The sequence below is a fragment of the Symphalangus syndactylus genome, chromosome 10 (genome assembly GCF_028878055.3).
Source record: "Symphalangus syndactylus isolate Jambi chromosome 10, NHGRI_mSymSyn1-v2.1_pri, whole genome shotgun sequence".
Taxonomy (NCBI): Eukaryota; Metazoa; Chordata; class Mammalia; order Primates; family Hylobatidae; genus Symphalangus; species Symphalangus syndactylus.
In genome coordinates, this window is record NC_072432.2 from 38,767,696 (window position 1) to 38,789,004 (window position 21,309).

Consider the following 21,309-nt stretch of genomic DNA (forward strand, 5'->3'; position numbering starts at 1 on the left):
AGAAAGAAGGAAGATCTATGGTCCTGATAGATGCAACAAGAGAAGAGACAAGCAGTCTAAAACAAGTTAATTGTGCTTGTAAGACCTACATAATTGCACCCAAGCAGGAGTAGGGATGTAAGGAGATGCTAAATACCAACAATGGAGAAAATGGGGCATGACTTGGGAATTCTTATACAAACAATTCCAAATATCTAAATGATAAAATATGTGTGAGCCTTACAGGTAAGACATAAAGTTGAATAATAGAAACCATCACTGTCATGATGTTATAGTCCCAGGATGAGGAGTTTGGTAGGAGAGGCCAGATACAATAGGCTGTCCTTGGAGTCTAAGTAAGGGAGTACTTTGTAATTTTTAAACTATACTTATTATTGGCTGTTAGCAGATAGTGTCTCTTTTGGGTTTGGTTGATCACACTGGAACTTGCTGGGGTCTAGGGTGACCCCAGTCAGCTCTGATTATATATCATTCCTGGTATAAAGGGAACTTGTAGAAATGACAAGACACATTTTTGTATAAAGCTTGTAGATACACTTCATAGTTGTTGCTCTGTACTCATGAATGCTGTGCTTGTTTTAAAGCTAGAGACTGCCAAACCTACAAGGATACTTTGGGCTATTTTGGACCAAGGTAGGACTTTCCACAATTCTTGATTCTCCCTGGTTCCCCTACAGACTGGAGCTGGGCTTCTGGTGGAACACAAAACTGCTCTTTTCAGTTGTATTTCAGCTGTCTTGTAGGTCACCTGCTTGTGGCTGATTGCCATTTTACTCTTCTCTCTGGTTGACTTTGTCTCCAGTGAAATTATTTAACTCCATTAAGCTGTGAAGAACCAAAACTCTGCGATCACTGTCCTTTTGTTAGGTCAATGCAGGGTTTCCCTTTTCACTGAATTGCTATAACCAAACCTATAGTTCCTGTTGTCCTGCTGTCTTGCTTCTCAAAGAGTGTCTGTCCATGATCAGGCACTTTGCCTTTCAAAACAAAGGTAAATTTATCTTTATGAGAAAGTAAGCAGATGCTCTCTCAAGAGTTGATCTGGAAATTACTATTGTATTTTTCTGTTTTTTTAAAAGCACTGATCCTTAACATCTGTTCCCTGAGTCATTAGCACTTACTGGTTTCGTTATACCAACTCAATAGTTACCAAAAACTGTACTTAACCTTTTGGTACTTCCTTGTTTTCTTCAGATCCTTGACTTGACACTCTAGATCAGTTGGAGAAAGAAAAAAGTGAATTTCACAGATACAAAAAAGTATTTTCTATAGACTACACTGTCATCAATAAGTTCAGTGTATATGTATCTTAAATATGTTACCCCAATTCTTTGTTTTTTTTAATGCATACGGTATTAAATTTACTTTCCAATGAAAAATTCTTCTTACTTTGAGTAAATATTTAACTATTGTATCATATGTTAGTCATTAAGGTAGAGATTAACTCTTACTATCTTCTAGTTTCTGATTTTATGGAAACTTTAAGATAGGGAAAATTAGTAATACAATTTTTTTGTCTTAATGCTTTTTAAAGTGACATATTTATATTTTCAAAAATGTATTTCTCCTCTAACTTTAAGCTTTAGTCAACTTTTAATCTTAAAGCAACAAGATTTTCTCTCCGAGCTTAAATAACATCCTACCACACATTCTTTCACCATGATTCTACATAAATATATATTCTTCTTCTGTTATTGAAATAACAGCATTTAAGAAAAATTTCTCCTGCAATAATTTCAATTATTTTAGTAGTTATTTTTCTCTCTAGGGGACCCCAGGAGTAAATCAGAGAAAATTAAGTGAAGCAATTTATTTTAATCTTGCGTTGTTCTACACAAAAAAGTGAAACCTGTGTGATACACATTTAACAAAATATACGATAACTGTAACAATACAATTTTGTTTTCCTTAATTGCATCTATTTTTAGTTAAACTATAAAAACCTTTATTATCTTAGATTTCTAGGTAGCCACTCTGGCTTTTCCCTTAGTGGAAAAATAATTTTTCTTAAAAAGAAAGGTTACCAGATAAGAAAGACATAGTTTCTGCCAAAATGTTCTAAACAATAGAATTGAGAACAATTCTTATATTACATATATAAAAATGAAAGCAAATATATATTGCAGTCACTTACCGAATAAAGCGGAGCTTTAGAACCTCCTGTTTAACATTTTGAAAGATAAATAACAAGAGAATTCAAAGTCTTCATGTGCCATAGGCCCTCCCTCTGGGGCCCATTATATCTAATTACCTGGTTGGTTGATGCCCTTCTGTATCTCTGGTCAGCACTTTTGATTTTGCAAGTAAATTTGGGGGCGATTTAACTGTGGGTGGTGATTTAACTGTGGGTGCTTTCTCAGTCTCTGCTGCTGGTTCCATTGAGGTGTTTCTTCTGCAATGAGTCAACAGGTTTATCTCGGCAAGCTCAGAATGAATCAAAGCTGAGACCCACTCTTTTTCTGGTTTAAAAGACAAAAAAGGGTGGGAGGAGTGAAGGTTGCAATTATCATGTTGGCTAGAAACACAAGAATATCCAGCTCCTGAGTATGAAAGATTGGTCATCTATTTTCTGGATAGTTACCTATGTGGGAGTAAAGATTTCTGCAGAAAAGTTGGTTCATTTTAACATAGTTTCTGTTGACCTGTGATACTGTAGAGTGCCCAGAGTAGTTAACTCACTGAGGCACTTGCCCCTGAATAGCAGTGGAATAGTTTTAAAATATTGAGTACAGTAGCCAGTCTTACAGGCTGCTGCCAAAGATATAAGGATACCTATACAAAAATAAGAAGGGTAATATGATTCCATTAAAATACAGACTAATAGGTAATAAACAGTTACTAGCATATCTAGGAAGATATACACCAAAGTATTCACTGAAATGATGTCTGTGGTAATTTTATTGATTATTTTTATTCTGTCTTATCTCTTTTTTTCTTTCTGGTTCATCTGTTCTTTCTCCCAACAATAAGGATTTATTACTTGTATAGTTTATTAAATGTTACATTCTTAGAAAGGAAAAATAATTGGAAGGTAACTCAAGACCCATTGCCTTTAAACACTTGTCAATTGCCTAAAAAGTAGTATTGAATTCCTGGGGCAAGGTAATATTTCCAGAATGCTTCCTACTTTAAAACATTAGACTGTTCCTCACACATTGGTACTTCCTAGCATTGATCAGTGCAGTGATTCTCAAAGAGTAGTGCTGAGACCAGCATTATCAGCATCCCCTGGGAACTTGTCAGAAACACAAATACTCAAGTCCCACTGCAGAGATTTTGCCTCAGTCAGTCTGGTGATCAACTACATTTGAGGATAGCTGCTCTCTGCCATTTATCATTGTTCTGATTGGGAATGGCATGTGTTTTCATGGAACAGGGCAGGAGGGGCCCAAAAGAGGTTAGGAGATGACTGAGTTGATGGTTTTGCTGGGCAACTGGCAGAGCTGTTACAGGTTGGATAGCTGTTCTACTGTTCTCCTTACCAAAGGAAAGAAATAAGCTCTGTGTTCAGAGTTAACAACAGGACAGAGGATTATGCTCAGGGAGGCCTCTGGGTGTGTGGACTCCGGAGGAGCATAAACCAACTCTAGCTGAGAATAATACCTCCCTTGGACACAAGTGTTTCATGTCACCCAAATGAGTTCAATTTAAGGCATACTGAATTTTGGGTTCATTGAATGACCCAAATAACATGCATGCAGCTGGATATGCAGAACAGCGATTATCCTGATACTGAAACATTGCAGAAATAATATTGCAACATTATCTCTGCAAATCCAGGGTACAAAACTTCAGATATTGGCATACTCCCAGTTTCTGACAATAAATTGAGCTCAGTGTTTTAAAATTGATATCTTAATCGCACCTTTTGAAGTTGCATGAAGCAGCCACTGTAAAACTTCCGCCAGAGAATCAGTATGCAAAATGCCACAGAGCTTTGCCAGGATCTGACAGAGAACATTAGAGTTACATATGAGCAAATAAATAGTACAAGGCTTATCAGTTTTCCTTTACCTTCTCCAAAATCCCATCTTCCCAAACATCACTTTGTATATGATGTGCAATTAAGTCAATTCGGATTTTTAACTCAGGAGCTCGATTTCAAATAGCACACAGTAGAATCTTAGTGAAAACATTTCCAGTACAATTAACAGTTCAGGGTAGGCTATGGAGTGTGTTTGTCTGAGGTATTGCTCCTCACAAGAGGGCATTAGCTGCAGGGGTCTGCCTGCAGACCCTGACCTAAACGACGGATGAATAAAACGTACACTGACACGCAGATATTCTGTTTTGCCAGTCCAGCTGAGTGTCCAACCGCCTGCCCACCAAGAGAGGTTTGTCACTGTGGCCGGCCCTGAGCAGCTCGCACTCCAGGTATTTATTTGATATACAATTAACAACAGAAGCTTTGAGTAAACACACTTGTGGATAATTAACATGGTTAAGAGGGTAGTTCTAGGAATGATTAAAGCTCAGGTACTGAGGTCTAAGGTAAATACCATTAGGGGGCAATATCCCTAGTGGACCTCCCCCCAAGAAGGCCATCTGGGTCAAAGGCTAGTTAATGGAGGTAGGGTAAGCAGACAACTGGGGAAGCCTCTATTGTCCCTAGTATTTACCCTATGATCTAATGTTCTAAGGTAAGAAAGGGCTGCCTCCAGCCTGTTCAGTTATTACAAGCTGTGTAACCTTTTGGCCTTCCAAAAGGTTCGTGGCTATTCCCTATAACTTTCCCTAATATTTCCCTTTAATATTTCTGCCACCATCCTGAGTGAATCCCAACATTAGTCTTGTTTTGTCTGTTCAGTACCAACATCTTCTAGTAGGAATATACTTTTGGTGACTTTATCCTTCCCACTGTACCACAGGGGTCTAATGAGAATCCATCAGTCACAGAACTGGCCCCATCTGCCCTGCTCCTCTACATAGTCTGAGAGAGAGGGATGTGATCTGGGCTGGAGTCATCATTGTACCTCAGTTTCTTGAACACAGCGATTGGCCCAATGGGATGGGAATATAATTCCCTGTATTTATTCAGAATGCTTCCTTGAGATTTTTTTTAAAAACTCTGGAGCTACAGGCTTAAATGTAGGTGACAGTAGAGATAGAAATATGGAATAATTCTCATAAAAATGGACTATAATAAGCATTAAAATAAAAGTACAATGTGTTAAGTAAGCACAGGTAATGAAGTTTCCAGACTGATTCTTAATTGTGTCTGCTGTTAGAATTTAGACATATCTGATACTCATATCTGTCTCCTGAACTTCAGTGCTATATGTCCATCTGCCTACCAGATATATTCACTTAGCTATACTATAGATATTTTGGGCATAAAATATATAAAACAAAATCCACATTTCTCTTCCTAAAACCTGCTCCAAACTTACTTTTCCTCCTGGTTCCCCTATCTCAATGAACAGCACCAACATACATTAAATTGTCCAAACTAGATGCTGAGATTCATCCTGGACAACCCCCTTGCCCTTTTCTAAAACATAATGTCAAACAAATTCAGTAAAGTCTACCTTGTAAATATTTCTTAAATCACTCCTTTTGTCTTCATCCCCCTTGCCTAAAGCAAGATCAAATCTGGTTTGAGCTACTGCAACATTCCTTCTCTTAGTATTTCTGCCTGAAGTCTTAAATTATTATTAATTTAACAAATATTTGTGTTAGTCATTGATCTAGATGCTGAAGATAGAGAAGCAAAATTAAAGGGCTGCAAAATCAACTGCCCTGTATTGAACTTTGTTATTATGTTAAGATTTCTGTCTTTGATAATGACATATCCTAAAGAGAAAAAGTTAGATTTGCGTCTAATTTCACAACAAATCAACAACTGTGGTGAAAATAGAAAAAAAGCCTCACGGTATTTTCTAAGCCACTCTGCCTCTATAGATTTTTCATCAATATAGTGATTGCACATCACTCCTAACTTCTTCTGTCATAGATCACTAATTGATCAACAATATGCTAGAGAATATGATTATCCTTTTAGTGAGAGGATATAGAATATGCCTTCCTGGGAAATCTCCTGCATTCTCTGTCACAGAAACCTACGCAGATGCACCATGAACACAGTAGCTTCCAATCCCTTGAGAAAAACACTTGTTTCTGCAGCTTGGGGCAGGGATGACTACACCTGTAAACCAGGCTTCCTGAGTGTCAGAGATATTATAGCTTTTCCAAAGGGTCACAAATCGAGTCTTGATCAGATCTGGAGAAATGGAAAAGTATCCACTGAGTAGATTCTCTCTGTGATTCCACCTGTGGAAGTTTATTGAACTCACTCTTTGGAATCCCTCAAAAAACTTTTCGTCAATGATCTCATGATTTCTAGGGGCAGAGAAACCTTAATTCCTCAAGGCAACCCCATGTTTCTTTTGCCATAGGAGTAACTGAAAAATTATATGCAGGGTTCTCTGTATCATCTTGATTGGCAAAAACTCAGAGCAGACTACCAGGAAGGCTTCTGGAATTGAAAACTTCTCTTCCAACTCCAGAGGATAGTTGCTCAGCATCAGAGATATCCACCATTGTCCAGCAAAGATTCTGGGGATTCTAGCCTTGGTACCTATCATAAAAGTTGTCCTGACACCCTGTCTTTGCAGGACTTTTCAGTTCTCATTCTAATAATCATATTTTCCAAAATGGTTCCTGACCTTGAGTTCTGAGTGCCTGTCCTGAACATATTTCATGAAATGGCATAATGTATATGATTCATATCTTCCCATCTTTACTGGCATTATTCAGTACTCACAAGTCTATGTGCTGTAAGGATGAGTGCAAATTTTAACACATGGGGAAATTCCTGAAACTTGAAATGGAACTTTTTCAATTACTCCCACTAGAGGGAAGCTCCCTAGTCATTGGACCTATTCAATTAGAAATCAAAGTCAAGGATCCATCCTCAGTTTTTGTGTTTGTGGCTGGAAAGGGAGTGTGCAAAGAACATGGTTCAGCATCTCTTTAACAATATATTTGCCCTCTGCAGTCATAAAAGGTCAGGTCTGGCAGGATTTAATGACTTCGAATCTCTGTAAAGAGTGGTCACAGGGGAAAAAATTGGTGGTATTAATGCACATTACCAGAAGAAACTACCCAAACCAGTCCTGGGATTAGAGATTTGAATGGCAATGAACTGGATTTCTAAGAAGCTGTCTTCTCTGGTCAAAGAAAACTGGTTTTGCCAGGTTCTGGAATAGGAGACTTCTATCCCTATGTTTGTCCAAACTTTTTTTTAAAATTGAAAACCTAGGCGTGAACTATCTGACATTGTGTATTCATATTTTTCCCTTAAAAGAGATGTTAAATTACTTGTTCACTGATTACTTAACATTTGAAATGAAGGAGTTACCATTTACTCTGCACATCTGTATTAAAATAAATAATTCTAAATATGTTCACTATCAACTCCAAACATTTAAAGAAGCTGAAACAATGGCCCTTGTTAAAAATTATTATCTAACCTATCAATCCTTGTCTTTTTCTTGGAGTTTTTAGTCTATTTGTCCTTTTGCATAGTTTTAAGTGTAACGTATTGCTATTTGTTTTTTATTTTTTCCTTCTGCTACTGTTCCCCTTATTCTTATCTCTGCCTCCTTTGGGATTAATCAAGCATATTTTAGTATTCCACTTTATCCTCTCCATTGGCCTTTTAGCTATAATTTTTTTGTTGTTCAAGGGATTAAAATATGCATCCTTAACCTAATATAGTGTTCCTTGAATTAATATTATGCCACTTAATATATAATGTAAGAACCTTATGAGTTATACTTCCATTTATCTCTCACCCGAACTTTGTGTTATTGTTTTACATTTTACCACTCTGTTTTCTTTATAACCACACTTACCTCCCTCTCACCTCTTCCTTTACTTCAGAATGACAGAACTATAAAATGTCGGCTTTTTTTTTAAATTTTAAGAGCTTTAAAGTGTCATTTCATTGTCTTATGGCTTGCATATTTCTAGTGAGAAGTCAGCTGTCATTTTTATCATTACAGTCATGCACCATATAACAATGTTTCAGTCAACAGTGGACCACATATATGATGGTGGTCCAATAAGATTATCATATTGTATTTTTACTGTATATTTTCCTGTTTAGATACACAAATACTTACCATCGTGCTACAATTTCTACAGTATTTCAGTATAGTAAAATGCTATATAGGTTTATAGCCTAGGAGCAATAGGCTATACCATATGGCCTAGGTGTGTAGTAGCTGTAACATGTAGGTTCATGTAAGTACACTCTGTGATGTTTATACAACAATGAAACTGTCTGACACATTTCTCAGAATGTATTCCTGTCTGATGCATGACTGCCTATGTAATATGTCTTTTTTCTCTTGCTGATTTCAAGATATTCTCTTTGGTTTTCTGCAACTTTATTATGATGTGCCCAGATGTAACTTCTTCTGTGTTTATCCTTCTTGGGTTTTGTAAGGTTTCATCAAATTTGGAAAAATATTAGCTATTAGCTCTTCAAATAACTCTTATGCTCTAATCTCTCTTTCCTCTTCCTCTGAGACTCCAATTGCACATATATTAGACCACCCAATATATTCTCACAGGTCAATAAGGTTTTGCTTACATTTTTTAAGTCTTTTTACTTTAATTTGGATATTTTTATTGACCTCTCTTTAACTCCACTTATATGTTTTTTTCTGCAGTGCCAAGTGTGCTGCTAATGACATCCAGCGAAATTTTGATTTCAAATATTGTACAGTCATGCATTACTTAATGACAAGAACACGTTTTGAGAAATGCATCATTAATGATCCCATCACTGTGTGAACATCATAAAGTGTGCTTACACAAACCTAGATGATACAGCCTACTACACACCTAGGCTATGTGGTATAGCCTATTGTTCCTGGGCTACAAACCTGTACAGCATGTTACTGTACTAAATACTGTAGGCAACTGTAACACATTAGTAAGTATTTGTGTATATAACCATATGTAAACATAGAAAACGTACAGTAAAGATACCATATTATATACTTATGGTACCACTGTCATACTTATGATCTGTTATTGGTAGAAACATTGTTATGCAGTGCATAGCTGTATTTCTCAATTCTAAAATTCCTTTTGGTCTCTTTTTAATTTCCATTTCTCTAGAGAGATGCCTTATCTATTCACTCAGTATGTCTTTATTTTTTTCTCAGAAATCCTTGAAAATCTTTAAAAACAATCTCTTTTACAGCCTTTTCTACTAATTTCCACATCTGTGCCATTTCTGTGTCTGTTATTATCAATTCTTTTTTTTTCTTCTGCTTATGGGTTGTAGTTTGCTATTCTTTGCATGTCTAATAACTATTATTTTAGGGACTTTATATATGCTACATTGTGGAGAGTCTATATTTTGCAACCTGTGGATCAGGAGGTGCCCTCATGAGCCCACGCCACAGGGCTCTGGGCCTGAAACACAGAGCTGTGTGAAGTCTCAGCAGAATAGTCACTCAGGCACACACAGAAACCTGAGAGTTTTACATACTCTAGCTCAGGAATCCTGGCAAGGCAGGAAATCCATCTGTACATATCCCTAGGAAGAGGACTGAATCTATGGAGCTAAGCAGCGTCATTCTGTTTGCCCCACTTACAGGGCATCTTACAAGTTAAGACCCAATGGCTTGGAATTCCAGCCAGCCAGTGGAAACAGGCTGGAGACTGCCTGTGATGGGACCAAGTTCCCAGGGGAAGGGGCAGCCAGCATATCTGTGTTTTGGTCAACTCAGCTGTTTTAGCCTGCTGGCTCCAGGAGTGCAGGCCATCTGGACAAGGAGAAGTCCCCCACAACACAGCACAGCTGCTGTGCCAGATCATGCCCAGACTGCTTCTTTAAGTGGGATCCTGATCCATTCCTCCTCACTGGGTGGGGCCTCCCCATGGGAATTTCAGCAACTCCAGCCAGGGTCATACACACAAAGCTCTGATCTTCCCCTGGGACAGAGCCCCTTGGGGGAGGGGTAGCTGTTGTCTCTGCATTTCAGTTGACTCAGCCATTCCAGCCTGCCAGCTCTGGAGAGTCCAGGTGGTCTGGACTAGGAAGAGTTCCCCCCAATGTATCATACCTGCTCTTCCCAAAAGCAGCCAGACTGCTTCTTTAAGTAGGTCCCTGATCCCATTCCTCCTGACCTGATAATACCTCCCAATAGAAGCCTCTACACACCTCCTATAGGAGCATTCGAGCCAGCAACAGGTCAGTACCCCCCTAGGATGGAGATCCCAGAGGAAGGAGCAGGCAGACACCTTTGCTGTCTTGCAGCCTTCACTGGTGATACCTCTAGGTATGAGAAAACTCAAGGCAACCAGGGTCTGGAGCAGACCCCCAGCAAACTGCAGCAGCCCTACAGAAGAGTGGCCTGACTGTTAGAAGAAAAACAAACAAACAGAAAACAACAACAACAAAGATGCCACAGAAATCCCATTTAAAGGTCAGCAACCTCAAAGATTGAAGGTAGATAAGCCCACAAAGATGAAAAAGAATCAACGCAAAAATGCTGAAAACTCAAAAAGCCAGGGTGCTTCTTCTCCTCTAAATGACTGCAACACATCTCAAGCAAGGGTACAGAACTGGGCTGAGGCTGAGATGGCTGAATGAGAGAAGTAGGCTTCAGAAGGTGGGTAATAACAAACTTTGCTAAGCTAAAGGAGCACGTTGTAACCTAATGTAAAGAAGCTAAGAATCCTGATAAAACAATACATAAGCTGATAACAAGAATAGCCAGTTTAGAGAGGAACATAACTGACCTGATGGAGCTGAAAAACACAAGAACTTCACAATGTAATTATAAGTATTAATAGCAGAAAAGACCAAGTGGAGGAAAGAATCTCAGAGCTTGAAGCATATCTTTCTGAAATAAGACAGGCAGATAAAAATAGAGAAAAAGGAATGAAAAGGAATAAGCAAAACCTCCGAGAAATGTGGGATTATGTAAAAAGACTGAACTTATGACTGATTGGAATACCTAAAAGAGATGAGGAGAATGGAATCAAGTTGGAAAACATACTTCAGGATATCATCTAGGAGAACTTCCCCAAACTAGCAAGACAGGCCAACATTCAAATTCAGGAAATCTGGAGAACCTTGGTAAGACACTCTGTGAGAAGATCCACCCTAAGATACATCATCATCAGATTCTCCAAGGTCAAAATGAAAGAAAAAACATTAAGGGCAGCCAGAGAGAAAGGCCAGGTCACCTACAAAGGGAAGTCCATCAGACTAACACCAGATCTCTCAGTGGAAACCCTACAAGCCAGAAGAAATTGGGAGCCAAGAGTCAACATTCTTAAAGAAAAGAGTTTCCAACCAAGAATATCACATCTGGCCAAACTGAGTTCCATAAGCGAAGGATAAATAAGATCCTTTTTAGACAAGCAAATGCCGAGGGAATTGTCACCACCAGGCCTGCCCTGCTCCTGAAGGAAGCACTAAATATGGAAAGGAAAAGTTTTACCAGCCACTACAAAAACACAGTTTAGTACACAGACCAGTGACACTATGAAGCAACCACATAAACAAGTCTGCAAAATAACCAGCTAGCATCGTGGCTACAGGATCAAATTCACACATAGCAATACTAACCTTAAATGTAAATGGGCTAAATGCATTAGAGAAATGCAAATCAAAAGCACAGTGAGATAGCATCTCACACCAGTCAGAATTGTGATTATTAAAAAGTCAAAAAACAATAGATGCTGGCAAGGTTGTGGATAAAAAGGAACAATTTTACACTGTTGGTGGGAGTATAAATTAGTTCAACCATTGTGGAAGACAGTATGGTGATTTCTCAATGATCTAGAGGCAGAAATACCATTTGACCCAGCAATCTCATTACTGGGTATATACCCAAAGGAATACAAATTATTTTGTTATAAAGATATATGCATGTATATGTTCACTGCAGCACTATTCACAATAGCAAAGACATGGAATCAACCTAAATGCCCATCAACGATAGACTGGATAAAGAAAATGTGATACATATACACCATGGAATACTATGCAGCCATAAAAAGGAATGAGATCATGTCTTGCAAGGACATAGATGGAGGTGGAAGCTATTATCCTAGCAACTAATGAAGGAACAGAAAACCAAACACCACATGTTCTCACTTATAAGTGGGAGCTGAACAATGAGCACACATGGACATATGGTGGGGAACAACACACACTGGGGCCTGTCGGGGGTGTTGGGGGAGAGGGAGAGCATCAGGAAGAATAGCTAATGGATGCTTGGCATAATACTTAGGTGATGGGATATCTGTGTAGCAAACCACCAGGGCATACGTTTACCTGTGTAACAAACCTGCACATCCTGCACATGTACCCCAGAACTTAAAATAAAAGTTGAGGGAAAAAATAGTGTTTTGTTCTTGAACATAATTAATATATTGGCAAGTGAACTTGATATCTTGAAATTTTATTTTAGGATTTGAGAATCTAGCCTAGAGTAGCCTCTATTGCAGGGCTATTTTTAAGGTGTAACTTTTCTGGGGTCTGAATTGAAGTCCTGGTATGTTCCGCAAGGTATCTTCACTCTGGCGAGGTCTTTTAAAGGTTTCTTAGAACTCTAGCAACTCTAAGCTCTGTGATACCTCCCATTAGCTCTCCTTGACAGGTCTCAGAATCACCCTGTACATGTGAGGCTTCATATTGGACTGAACACTTAATGGTACCCCTAAATTTCTGGAGCTCATTCTCTGCACAGATTTGTCTTCTTCAGATCTTACTTTGCAAATTCCAGCCACCTCAGCATCCCCAAATACTAAACTCTATTTTCTGTACTTAGTGAAGCTGCTGCTCTCTGTTCAGGCTCCACTTCTCTGTGCCATGATTAGGCACGTGCCCCAGGCAGAAGTCTGGGTTGAATATGAAAATAACCCCAATTGTTTCTCTTCTCTCAATGGTCCAATCTGTAGTGTCTGTTGCCAAGTACCTGAAAGTCGTTTCTGTATATATTTTGCTGAATTATATAGTTTTTTACATCAGGAGATTAAGCGTTGAGCCTAATCTATCATTTTGGAACCAGAGTCCCTTGCTTGCAACTTTGTCACCCCTTTTCTCCTCAAATTAATCTGCATATTGTATCCAGAGTGATTTTTCTAAAGTACAGTTGTAACTATGTAATTCTTATACTTACAAAGTAATTCAGTATCATTTAGTGCTTAAAATTCTTTATCGGCTTCCCACACCCCTTGGGATGAAATCTGGACACCTTGATAGGGCTTATAAAGTACTACATTATCCAGTCTCTTCCTAAGTCTCCAGCCCCATCTCTTGCCACTTTCTCCATCCACTGTCTGCATCAACCATATTAATTGTTGTTCGTTGTTTTAAATAAGCAATGCTCTCACTCCTTAGTCTTAAGATACGAAGGTCATTTGACTGGGAACGATCTCTTCCATACTTCTCTTTATCTTCTAATTATATCCTAAACATTCTTTAGTTCCCTTTCTCCTTGAAGGCTCTCCGAGCTACAAAGTCTCCTGGTACATGTTCTTATAACAGCTGCACTATTACTTCATAAGCTCTATGAATGAAGAAATTGATTGTATCCTCATACTCTAGTATTTTGTAGTTTGACATTAAATATTTACAGAATAAATAAGATGCGTTTGGTCGACTTTTCTTTTTTAATTTGAGACTCAGCAGGTACATGTGCATGTTTGTTACATGGATATATTGAATAATGCTGAGCTTTGGGCTTCAGTTGAATCCATCGTGCAAATAGTGAACAGAGTTCCTGATAGTTTTTCATTCTTTGCTTCCTTCCTTCCTCCTACCTTTTGGAGTTTCCCGTGTCTATTGTTCCCATCTTTATGTCTACATGTACCCAGTGTTTAGCTCCCCTTTACTGGTGAGAATATGAGGTATTTGGTTTTCTGTTTCTGTATTTATTGACTTAGAATAATGACCTCTAGCTGCATCCATGTTGCTGCAAAATGAATTATTCCATATTTTATGGCTGCGTAGTATTCCACGGTGTATATGTACCACCTTTTCTTTACCCAGTTCATCACTGATGGGCACTGAGGTTGATTCCATGTCTTTGCTATTGTGAATATTGCTGTGATAAACATGCCAGTGCAGGTCTTTTTATCTTTTAGAACAATTTATTTTCCTTTGGGTATATACCCAGTAATGGAACTGCTGGTTTGAATGGCAACTCTATTTATAGTTCTTTGAGAACTCTCCAAACTGCTTTCCACAGGGGCTGAACTAATTTATAGTCCCACCAACAGTTTATAAGAGTTGGGCAGATATTTTGGTGTTATGTCTATAAAGATCTTTGGAAGGAAGGCTTAAAACAAGGTGCTAATAGACATGGAATTATGTTTCTCTTTCCTTTTAAAGTAATAATCATGAAACTGCATAACCTTTCACACATACCCCTGCAAAAACATTTCCTGATTTCACAGCCCATTTAGAGTTACTCAATGGATAGTAGGAAATTAGAAAATATTCCACTTTTCTTTTGTAGGAAACATGGAAGAATAGAATGCCTCCAAGATGAGCAATATTTCTGGGGCTCTTTTATACAAGCCAAAAAAATCTTGATAAAACCTACTTTATCAATTTATTCCCTCTCTGTTCATTTATTTAGCAAATAGTCAACAACTGTTTGGCAAGATACCATTGTCTGTGTGCCAGTTAATATTTTTCAAGCGAAGTGGTGAGTGCTAAGAAATCAGTTGTGAACAAGGCAGACAAGATCCCTGCCTTCAAAGAGTTTATATTTTAGTGAGTTTTATATCAGCCAATGTCCAGCTAAGTTGATTTTTGTAAGATGGAAGATGCTTTTGAGAGGAGGGCTCTTTCATAGATGCCCAGAAAGCCAGCTCTATAGGATCATGCTGTTCTATTGATATGCTCAAGGAAGGATGACAGTCTTACTAAAACTGCATTCAGCTTATGGATTATTTGAGTTGAGAACTATGTATTTAGCTGATTTTCTACAGTTATCCTTTTGATCTTGAGTTCACTTTTCCTTTTAATTTATTTATTCAATATCCAACAAATACTTATCTAACAATTACTAGGTGTCTAGCACTCACCTAGGCACTGAAGATTAAGCAGTAGCAAAGGCAGATAAGTGTGAGATCTTACACGATTTAAATTTTAGTGGGAGTGGGGCAAGGAGAGAGATAAAATATTGAACTAAATAAATGTCTGAACATACATATATAGCATATTTATGCAAAAAAATAACAAAGGGTAATGGGATATAGAGTGACTGGTTAGCTACTTCAGATTGGATGGTTAGAGAAAGTATTTCCGAGTAAGCGATACTTAAACTGAGACCTCAATGAGCAGGTGATCACGGAGCCAATAAAGAGAAAGATAATTCTTAGAGGAAAGCTCTTAAGGTGAGAATGAGAAAATTATAGAAAGATCAAAGTGGCCAGAGTGTAGCAGGTGAAACAGTGATTCTGAAAACTCTGTATAATATAAAGTCTTTAGCCAGAATCATCAGGAAATAATGTATAAACATAAGTCAAATATGTAAATACTCTCCCTCCTATACATTTCCTTTTATTCTCCTTCTCAAGTTTAATTATCAGCATAAATTATTACACCAAGGTCACTATCATACTCTGTGCTCTACTTTTAAAACACTTCTTTGTTAGGCTTATTCAATAACCATCTCTACAACATGCTCTGTTATTTGTAATTACAGCTACAGACACTGATTACTTAAAATTCCAATTAGAGGCATCATTACAACCTTTTAACCCTTAGTTCATTGTAGTGGGACTTAACGGTGGTTCAATATGGAGATTACCAAAGAGATTGAAAGAAGGAAAAAAATGGCAGATGACAAATATCAGCTGACTGATGTATTCTTGATTTTATATCATTCTCAGAAATAACTGTGGCTGGGGAGGGCCTTTCAGAAAGCTCATATGACGTATTACTATTAATATAACTAAGTTTATAACCCCAGACAGAGAAAGTTTGAAGACATAGTTTTGCAAAGAAAAGAGGAAGAGATGAATGTTGATTGGAGGAATCTATGTTTTAAAATATGAGAAGTAAATGTGTAGATTGCAGCAAGACATTAAGAGTAGTGTCTCTCAAGTATTAGAAAGATGATAACGAAAGATGGAAAGAATAGGGCTGGGTTTGTGTGATAAACACCAAGCTTTTCATTATGTCTGAATCAAAGGTTGTGTTTATCTGAGAGTGGCAAGATTCCAAGGGAAAGTAAGACTGGAAATGAAAATAGGAGTATGCCTTGGATTTCAGGCTAAGCAGTCTTAAATCAATTCAGTTCTCAGTAAGGAATCATTTAAGAGTTTTAAGGATGCTAGTGGTATAAAATTTTTGGATATTCATGCTGTTTCCAACTTATGGATTTGATAAACCTGATACTTACTTTTATTTCCTGATCCAGATAGTTTGGTATGCAAATGGTGTTTGCTTTCACATCATTCTTGGTACTTGTCATCCCTGAAGAACAGTAGCCAGGAGTAGAGCATGCCTTTGGAGGTGATGGTGGCCTTTTGGCCTTAATTTCTTCCTAAATCAAAGGTATAATATAACCAATATACATTTGCACCCACCTATATTTTCTATGAAAATTCAATGTAAAATGAATGGGAAATATTGTGGTTAATAAGAGAGATAATGAAAGTAAAAAAAAGGTTAGTTTTATCTTAAGCTATCAAATATTTATATTTGGAGACAAAACAAGTAGTGATATCTTATTAACTTCTGATGAAATCATTTTAAACTCTTGGCTAAATAACAAGATAACAAATTTGTAATATGCAATGTATAACCTTTTATATCAGATAGCAGCCAACTCATGACACATGAGATTTGCTGTTAAGTTGGGAAGATTTCCCTTTTATGGCCAGGAAAAGACAGCTGAGAGGTTTTATGCTTTGTCTGTGAAGCCACTACATGATGCAAATTGCTACTTCCTTGCTCCAAGTAACAGCTAATAGCTGGAGAGTCAGAAACGCAAACTAAATTTCTTCCCTTGATCAGTTGGAAGGGAAATAGAAAGGTTATTTTCTCGTTCTGGGAGGTAAATATACAGTTTGCAATTTTAAAAAATTAAAAGGTTCTGGGAGCTTTAAGTCCATGAAGAGTTACAGAAGCCTTAGATCCATGTGCCTGTTCCAGGAAAGGCTTTCTACCCTTCAGAAGTGACTGATTTATAATAACACATAGAACCTAGTGCCTAAATGAGTCAACAACCTGGGATTTTGATGATTGGAATTGATAAAACAATATTTAACTTTATGTTTAGTAAAAATAAATCTACAGTATATTTGAGGCATTCTTTAAGTTTATTATACAGATTTCTTTATGGAAAAATAGTAACACAGTAAGTCCTTAATGTTGTTGATAGCTCTTAGAAACTGACTTTACGTGAGATGACGTATAACAAATCCAATTTTTTTTTTCTCATCCACTGATATGATTGGCTCTGTGCCCCTCCCAAATCTCACCTTGAATTGTGATAATCCCCACGTGTCAAGGGCAGGACCTGGTGGAGTTAATTGAATCACGGGGTCAGGTTCCCCCATACTGTTCCCATGAAAGTGAGTTCTCATGAGATCTGATGGTTTTTATAAGTGGCATCCCCCTTTACTTGGCTCTCGCTTCTCTTGCCCGCTGCCATGTAAGACATGCCAGTTTTGCCTTCTGCTATGATTGTAAGTTTCCTGACTCCTCCCTAGCCATGCAGAACTGTGAGTCAACTAAACCTCTTTTCCTTATAAATTACCCAGTCTTGGATATGTCACACAAATAAAGTCCAGCAATTGAGTCATGAGTCAAAGAAGAAATAATAATGAGAATTAGAAAATACACTGAACTCAGTGAAAATGGTATGTACAAAAATTGTGAGAGTGGCTAAAGCAATCTTCAGAGGGGAATTTATAGCTTTAAAATACATATATCAGAAAGATAAAATGAATTACAAAAAGAGCAATAAGATAAAGTATGTAATAGAAAGAGAAAACTAATAACAGCAGAAATTAATAAAATAGAAAATATACAACATAGAGAATCAAAAAATGAAAATCAATTCTTTGATATACTAATAAAATCAATAAAATTATTGAATAAACTTCTGTTGAAAATTATAAACTTCTTTTAATTGAGAAAAACAAAGACACAAATTAACACAACTAATATGTAAAAGGGTACTTCTTACACAACCAGCAGATATTTTTAGAAGAATATAAGGATATTATGCATAACTTTGCCAATAAATCTGAATTTAGATTGAATAAACAACTTTTAGAAAAGAACATATTACCAAAAACTGATTCAAGGAGAAATAGAAAATCTGAACAGTTTTATAACAAAATAGATTTTAAAGCAAAGAATAGTGTCAGGGATGAAGAGAGTAACTTCATAATGATAAAAAGGTCATTTTATCAAGAAGACATAGCAAACCTAAACAGTTTTATGCCTAATAAGAGAGCTTCAAAATACATGATTAAAAACTGGTAGAAATGGAAAGAGAAATTTAAAAATCCACAATTATAATCAGCAATTTCAACACCTCTCCCTCAATAATTGGCAGAAAAAGTAGCCAATCAGTAAGGCTATAGAACAAGGGTCCCCAAATCCCTGGACCACAACCTGCTGCACAGCAGAACGTGAGCCATGGGAGGGCAAGTGAGTATTACCGCCTGAGTTCTGCCTCCTGTCAGATCAGCAGCGGCATTAGATTCTCATAGGAGTGCAAACCCTATTGTGAACTGCACATGCAAGGAATGTAGGTTGTGTGCTCCTTATGAGAATGGAACACCTGATGATCTGAGGTGGAACAATTTCATCCTGAAACCATTCCCCCCACCCCACCATAGGTCTGTAGAAAAACAGTCTTCCAAAAAAGTTTGGGAGCTGCTGCTGTAGAAGACTTGAACAACAGTATCACCTAACTTGACCTAATTGATATTTATATTGCGCTCTACCAAACAACAGCAGAGTGAATATTTGTTTCACGGGTACAAGTCTCAATAAATTTAAAACATACAAAGTATACAAAGTGTGTTCTCTGACTACAATGGGATTAAATTGGAATTAATAACATAAAGATATCTGGAAAATCCCCCAAATATTTAGAAAGTAAATAATATGATTTTGAGTAACCCATGGGTGAAAGAAGAAATTGAAAAGGATATTAGGAAGTATTTTGAACAGAATGAAAATGAAAAGTCAACACAGTAAAATTGGGGGATGCAGCCAAAGTAATGCTTATAGGAAAAATCTAATAATAAATGCTTATATTAGAAAAAAAAGTCTCAAATCAATGACCTAAGATTTTACCTTCTATAAAGATAGGAGCCAAAGTCAATGAAATGGAAACACAAAAGCAAAACAATAGAGATACTCAATGAACTGGAATACTGATTCTTTAAAATGATCAATAAAACTCACAAACCTCTAGCTAGACACGTCAGGAAAAAAACAAGACACGAATTGCCAAAATCAGGAATGAGAGAACAAACATTAAACATTATAAAATAGTAAAAGGAATATTTCATGAAAAACTTTATATCAGTAAGTCAACAACTTAGATGAAATGGACATATTCTTTGCGAAATACAAACTACCAATGCTGGCTAAAGAAGAAATAGACAACCCAAATAGCCTATATCTATAAAAAAAAAAAAGAAATTGAATTTGTAGTTAAAAACCTTGACTCAAAGGAAATATCAAGCCTAATATTTTACTGAAGATTTCTACTAAACTTTTAAGGAAGAATTAATATCCATTCTACATAAAATCTTCCAGAATATTAAACAGGAATTCCCAACTTATTCTATAAAGCCAGCATTATGCTGATATTAAAACCAGAAAAAGACTTTATAAGAAAACTACAAACAAATATTTCTCACAGACACAAGAATGCTAAACATTTTTAATGAAATTTTAGTGTATGACAAGGATAATACATCATGACCAAGTGAAGTTTTTACTGGATATGCAAGGTTGGTTCAAATTTGAAGCTTAGCCAATGTAATTCACTATATTAACAAACTAAAAAAGAAAAATCATTTGATCATCTCAGCTAGATACTGAAACAGCATTTGGCAAAATACATCTCTCCCCATTTCTGTTAAAATTCTTAGCACACTAGGAATGGAAGGGAACTTTCTCAGCCATATAAAGGGCATCCACTAATAAAGTAAATGAACATAATATTTAATGGTGAAAGTCTGAATGCTTTCCTCCTATGATCAGGTACAAGGCAAGGATGTCTTCCCTCATCATTTCTATTCAACATTGTACTAGAGGTTCTAGCCATTGCAGTAAAGCACAATACAGAGATACACAGCATGCAGATGCGAAACTATGATGGAAAAAATTATAAATTTTGTAAAGACATCAAAAAAAGAGCAAGCCTCAGACTGGAAGAAAATATTTGCAAAAACATGCATGTAACAAAATATTTAATCTAGAATATATGAAGAACTTTTACAACATTATAATAAAAAAGTCAACAACCAATTTTTTTTTTTTTTTTTTTGAAACGGAATTTTGCTCTGTCACCAGGCTGCAGTGCAGTGGCACCATCTCGGCTCACTGCAACCTCCTCCACCTCCCAGATTCAAGCAATTCCCCTGCCTCAGCCTCCCAGTAGCTGGGACTACAGGTGCGTACCACCACGCCCGACTAATTTTTTTGTATTTTAGTAGAGACAAGGTTTCACCATGTTGGCCAGGATGGTCTCAATCTCCTGACCTCATGATCTGCCTGCCTGGGCCTCCCAAAGTGCTGGGATTGCAGGTGTGAGCCACTGCGCCTGGCCAACAACCCAATTTAAGAAGTGGACAAAAGATCTAACAATATATTTCCCATAAAAAGATATATACGTGGCAAGTAAGAATTGGAAAAAATGTCAACTTCATGAAGAAAATGCAAATTAAAATCACAATAAGATACTACTACATACCCACTAGCTTGGCTAAAAATAAAAAGACTGACCATTCTAAGCTTGGGGAAGATGTGGAGGAAAAAACTCATACACTGCTGGTGGGAATGTAAAATGGGACAATCATTTTGGAAAACAATTTGGCTATTTCTTAGAAACTTAAACATACAACTACTATAAGACACAGTTATTTCACTCATAGGAATTATCCAAGAGAAAAGAAAGTATATAACCAAACAAAGACTTGTAGACAAATGTTCATATTAGCTTTGCCAGAAATTGGGAACAACCTAAATGTCCCTCAACAGGTAAATAGATCAACACATTGTAGGATAACCATACAATTGAATACTACTCAGCAATAAAAAGGAATGAACTATTGATGCAC

General features: G+C 37.0%; 1 protein-coding gene across 1 annotated transcript in view; it reads right to left on the reverse strand.

The window, feature by feature from the left end:
* C10H4orf17 (chromosome 10 C4orf17 homolog) overlaps positions 1-21,309 on the reverse strand; it is a 35,882-nt gene that overhangs the window by 655 nt on the left and 13,918 nt on the right. Inside the window, exons 5-8 of the mRNA XM_055296923.2 lie at positions 16,395-16,538; positions 3,866-3,947; positions 2,252-2,459; positions 1,168-1,211 (exon numbers count right to left, since the gene is read on the reverse strand). Of these exons, the coding sequence (XP_055152898.2) occupies positions 1,168-1,211; positions 2,252-2,459; positions 3,866-3,947; positions 16,395-16,538 (478 nt within the window). The remainder of the gene's footprint in view (positions 1-1,167; positions 1,212-2,251; positions 2,460-3,865; positions 3,948-16,394; positions 16,539-21,309) is intronic.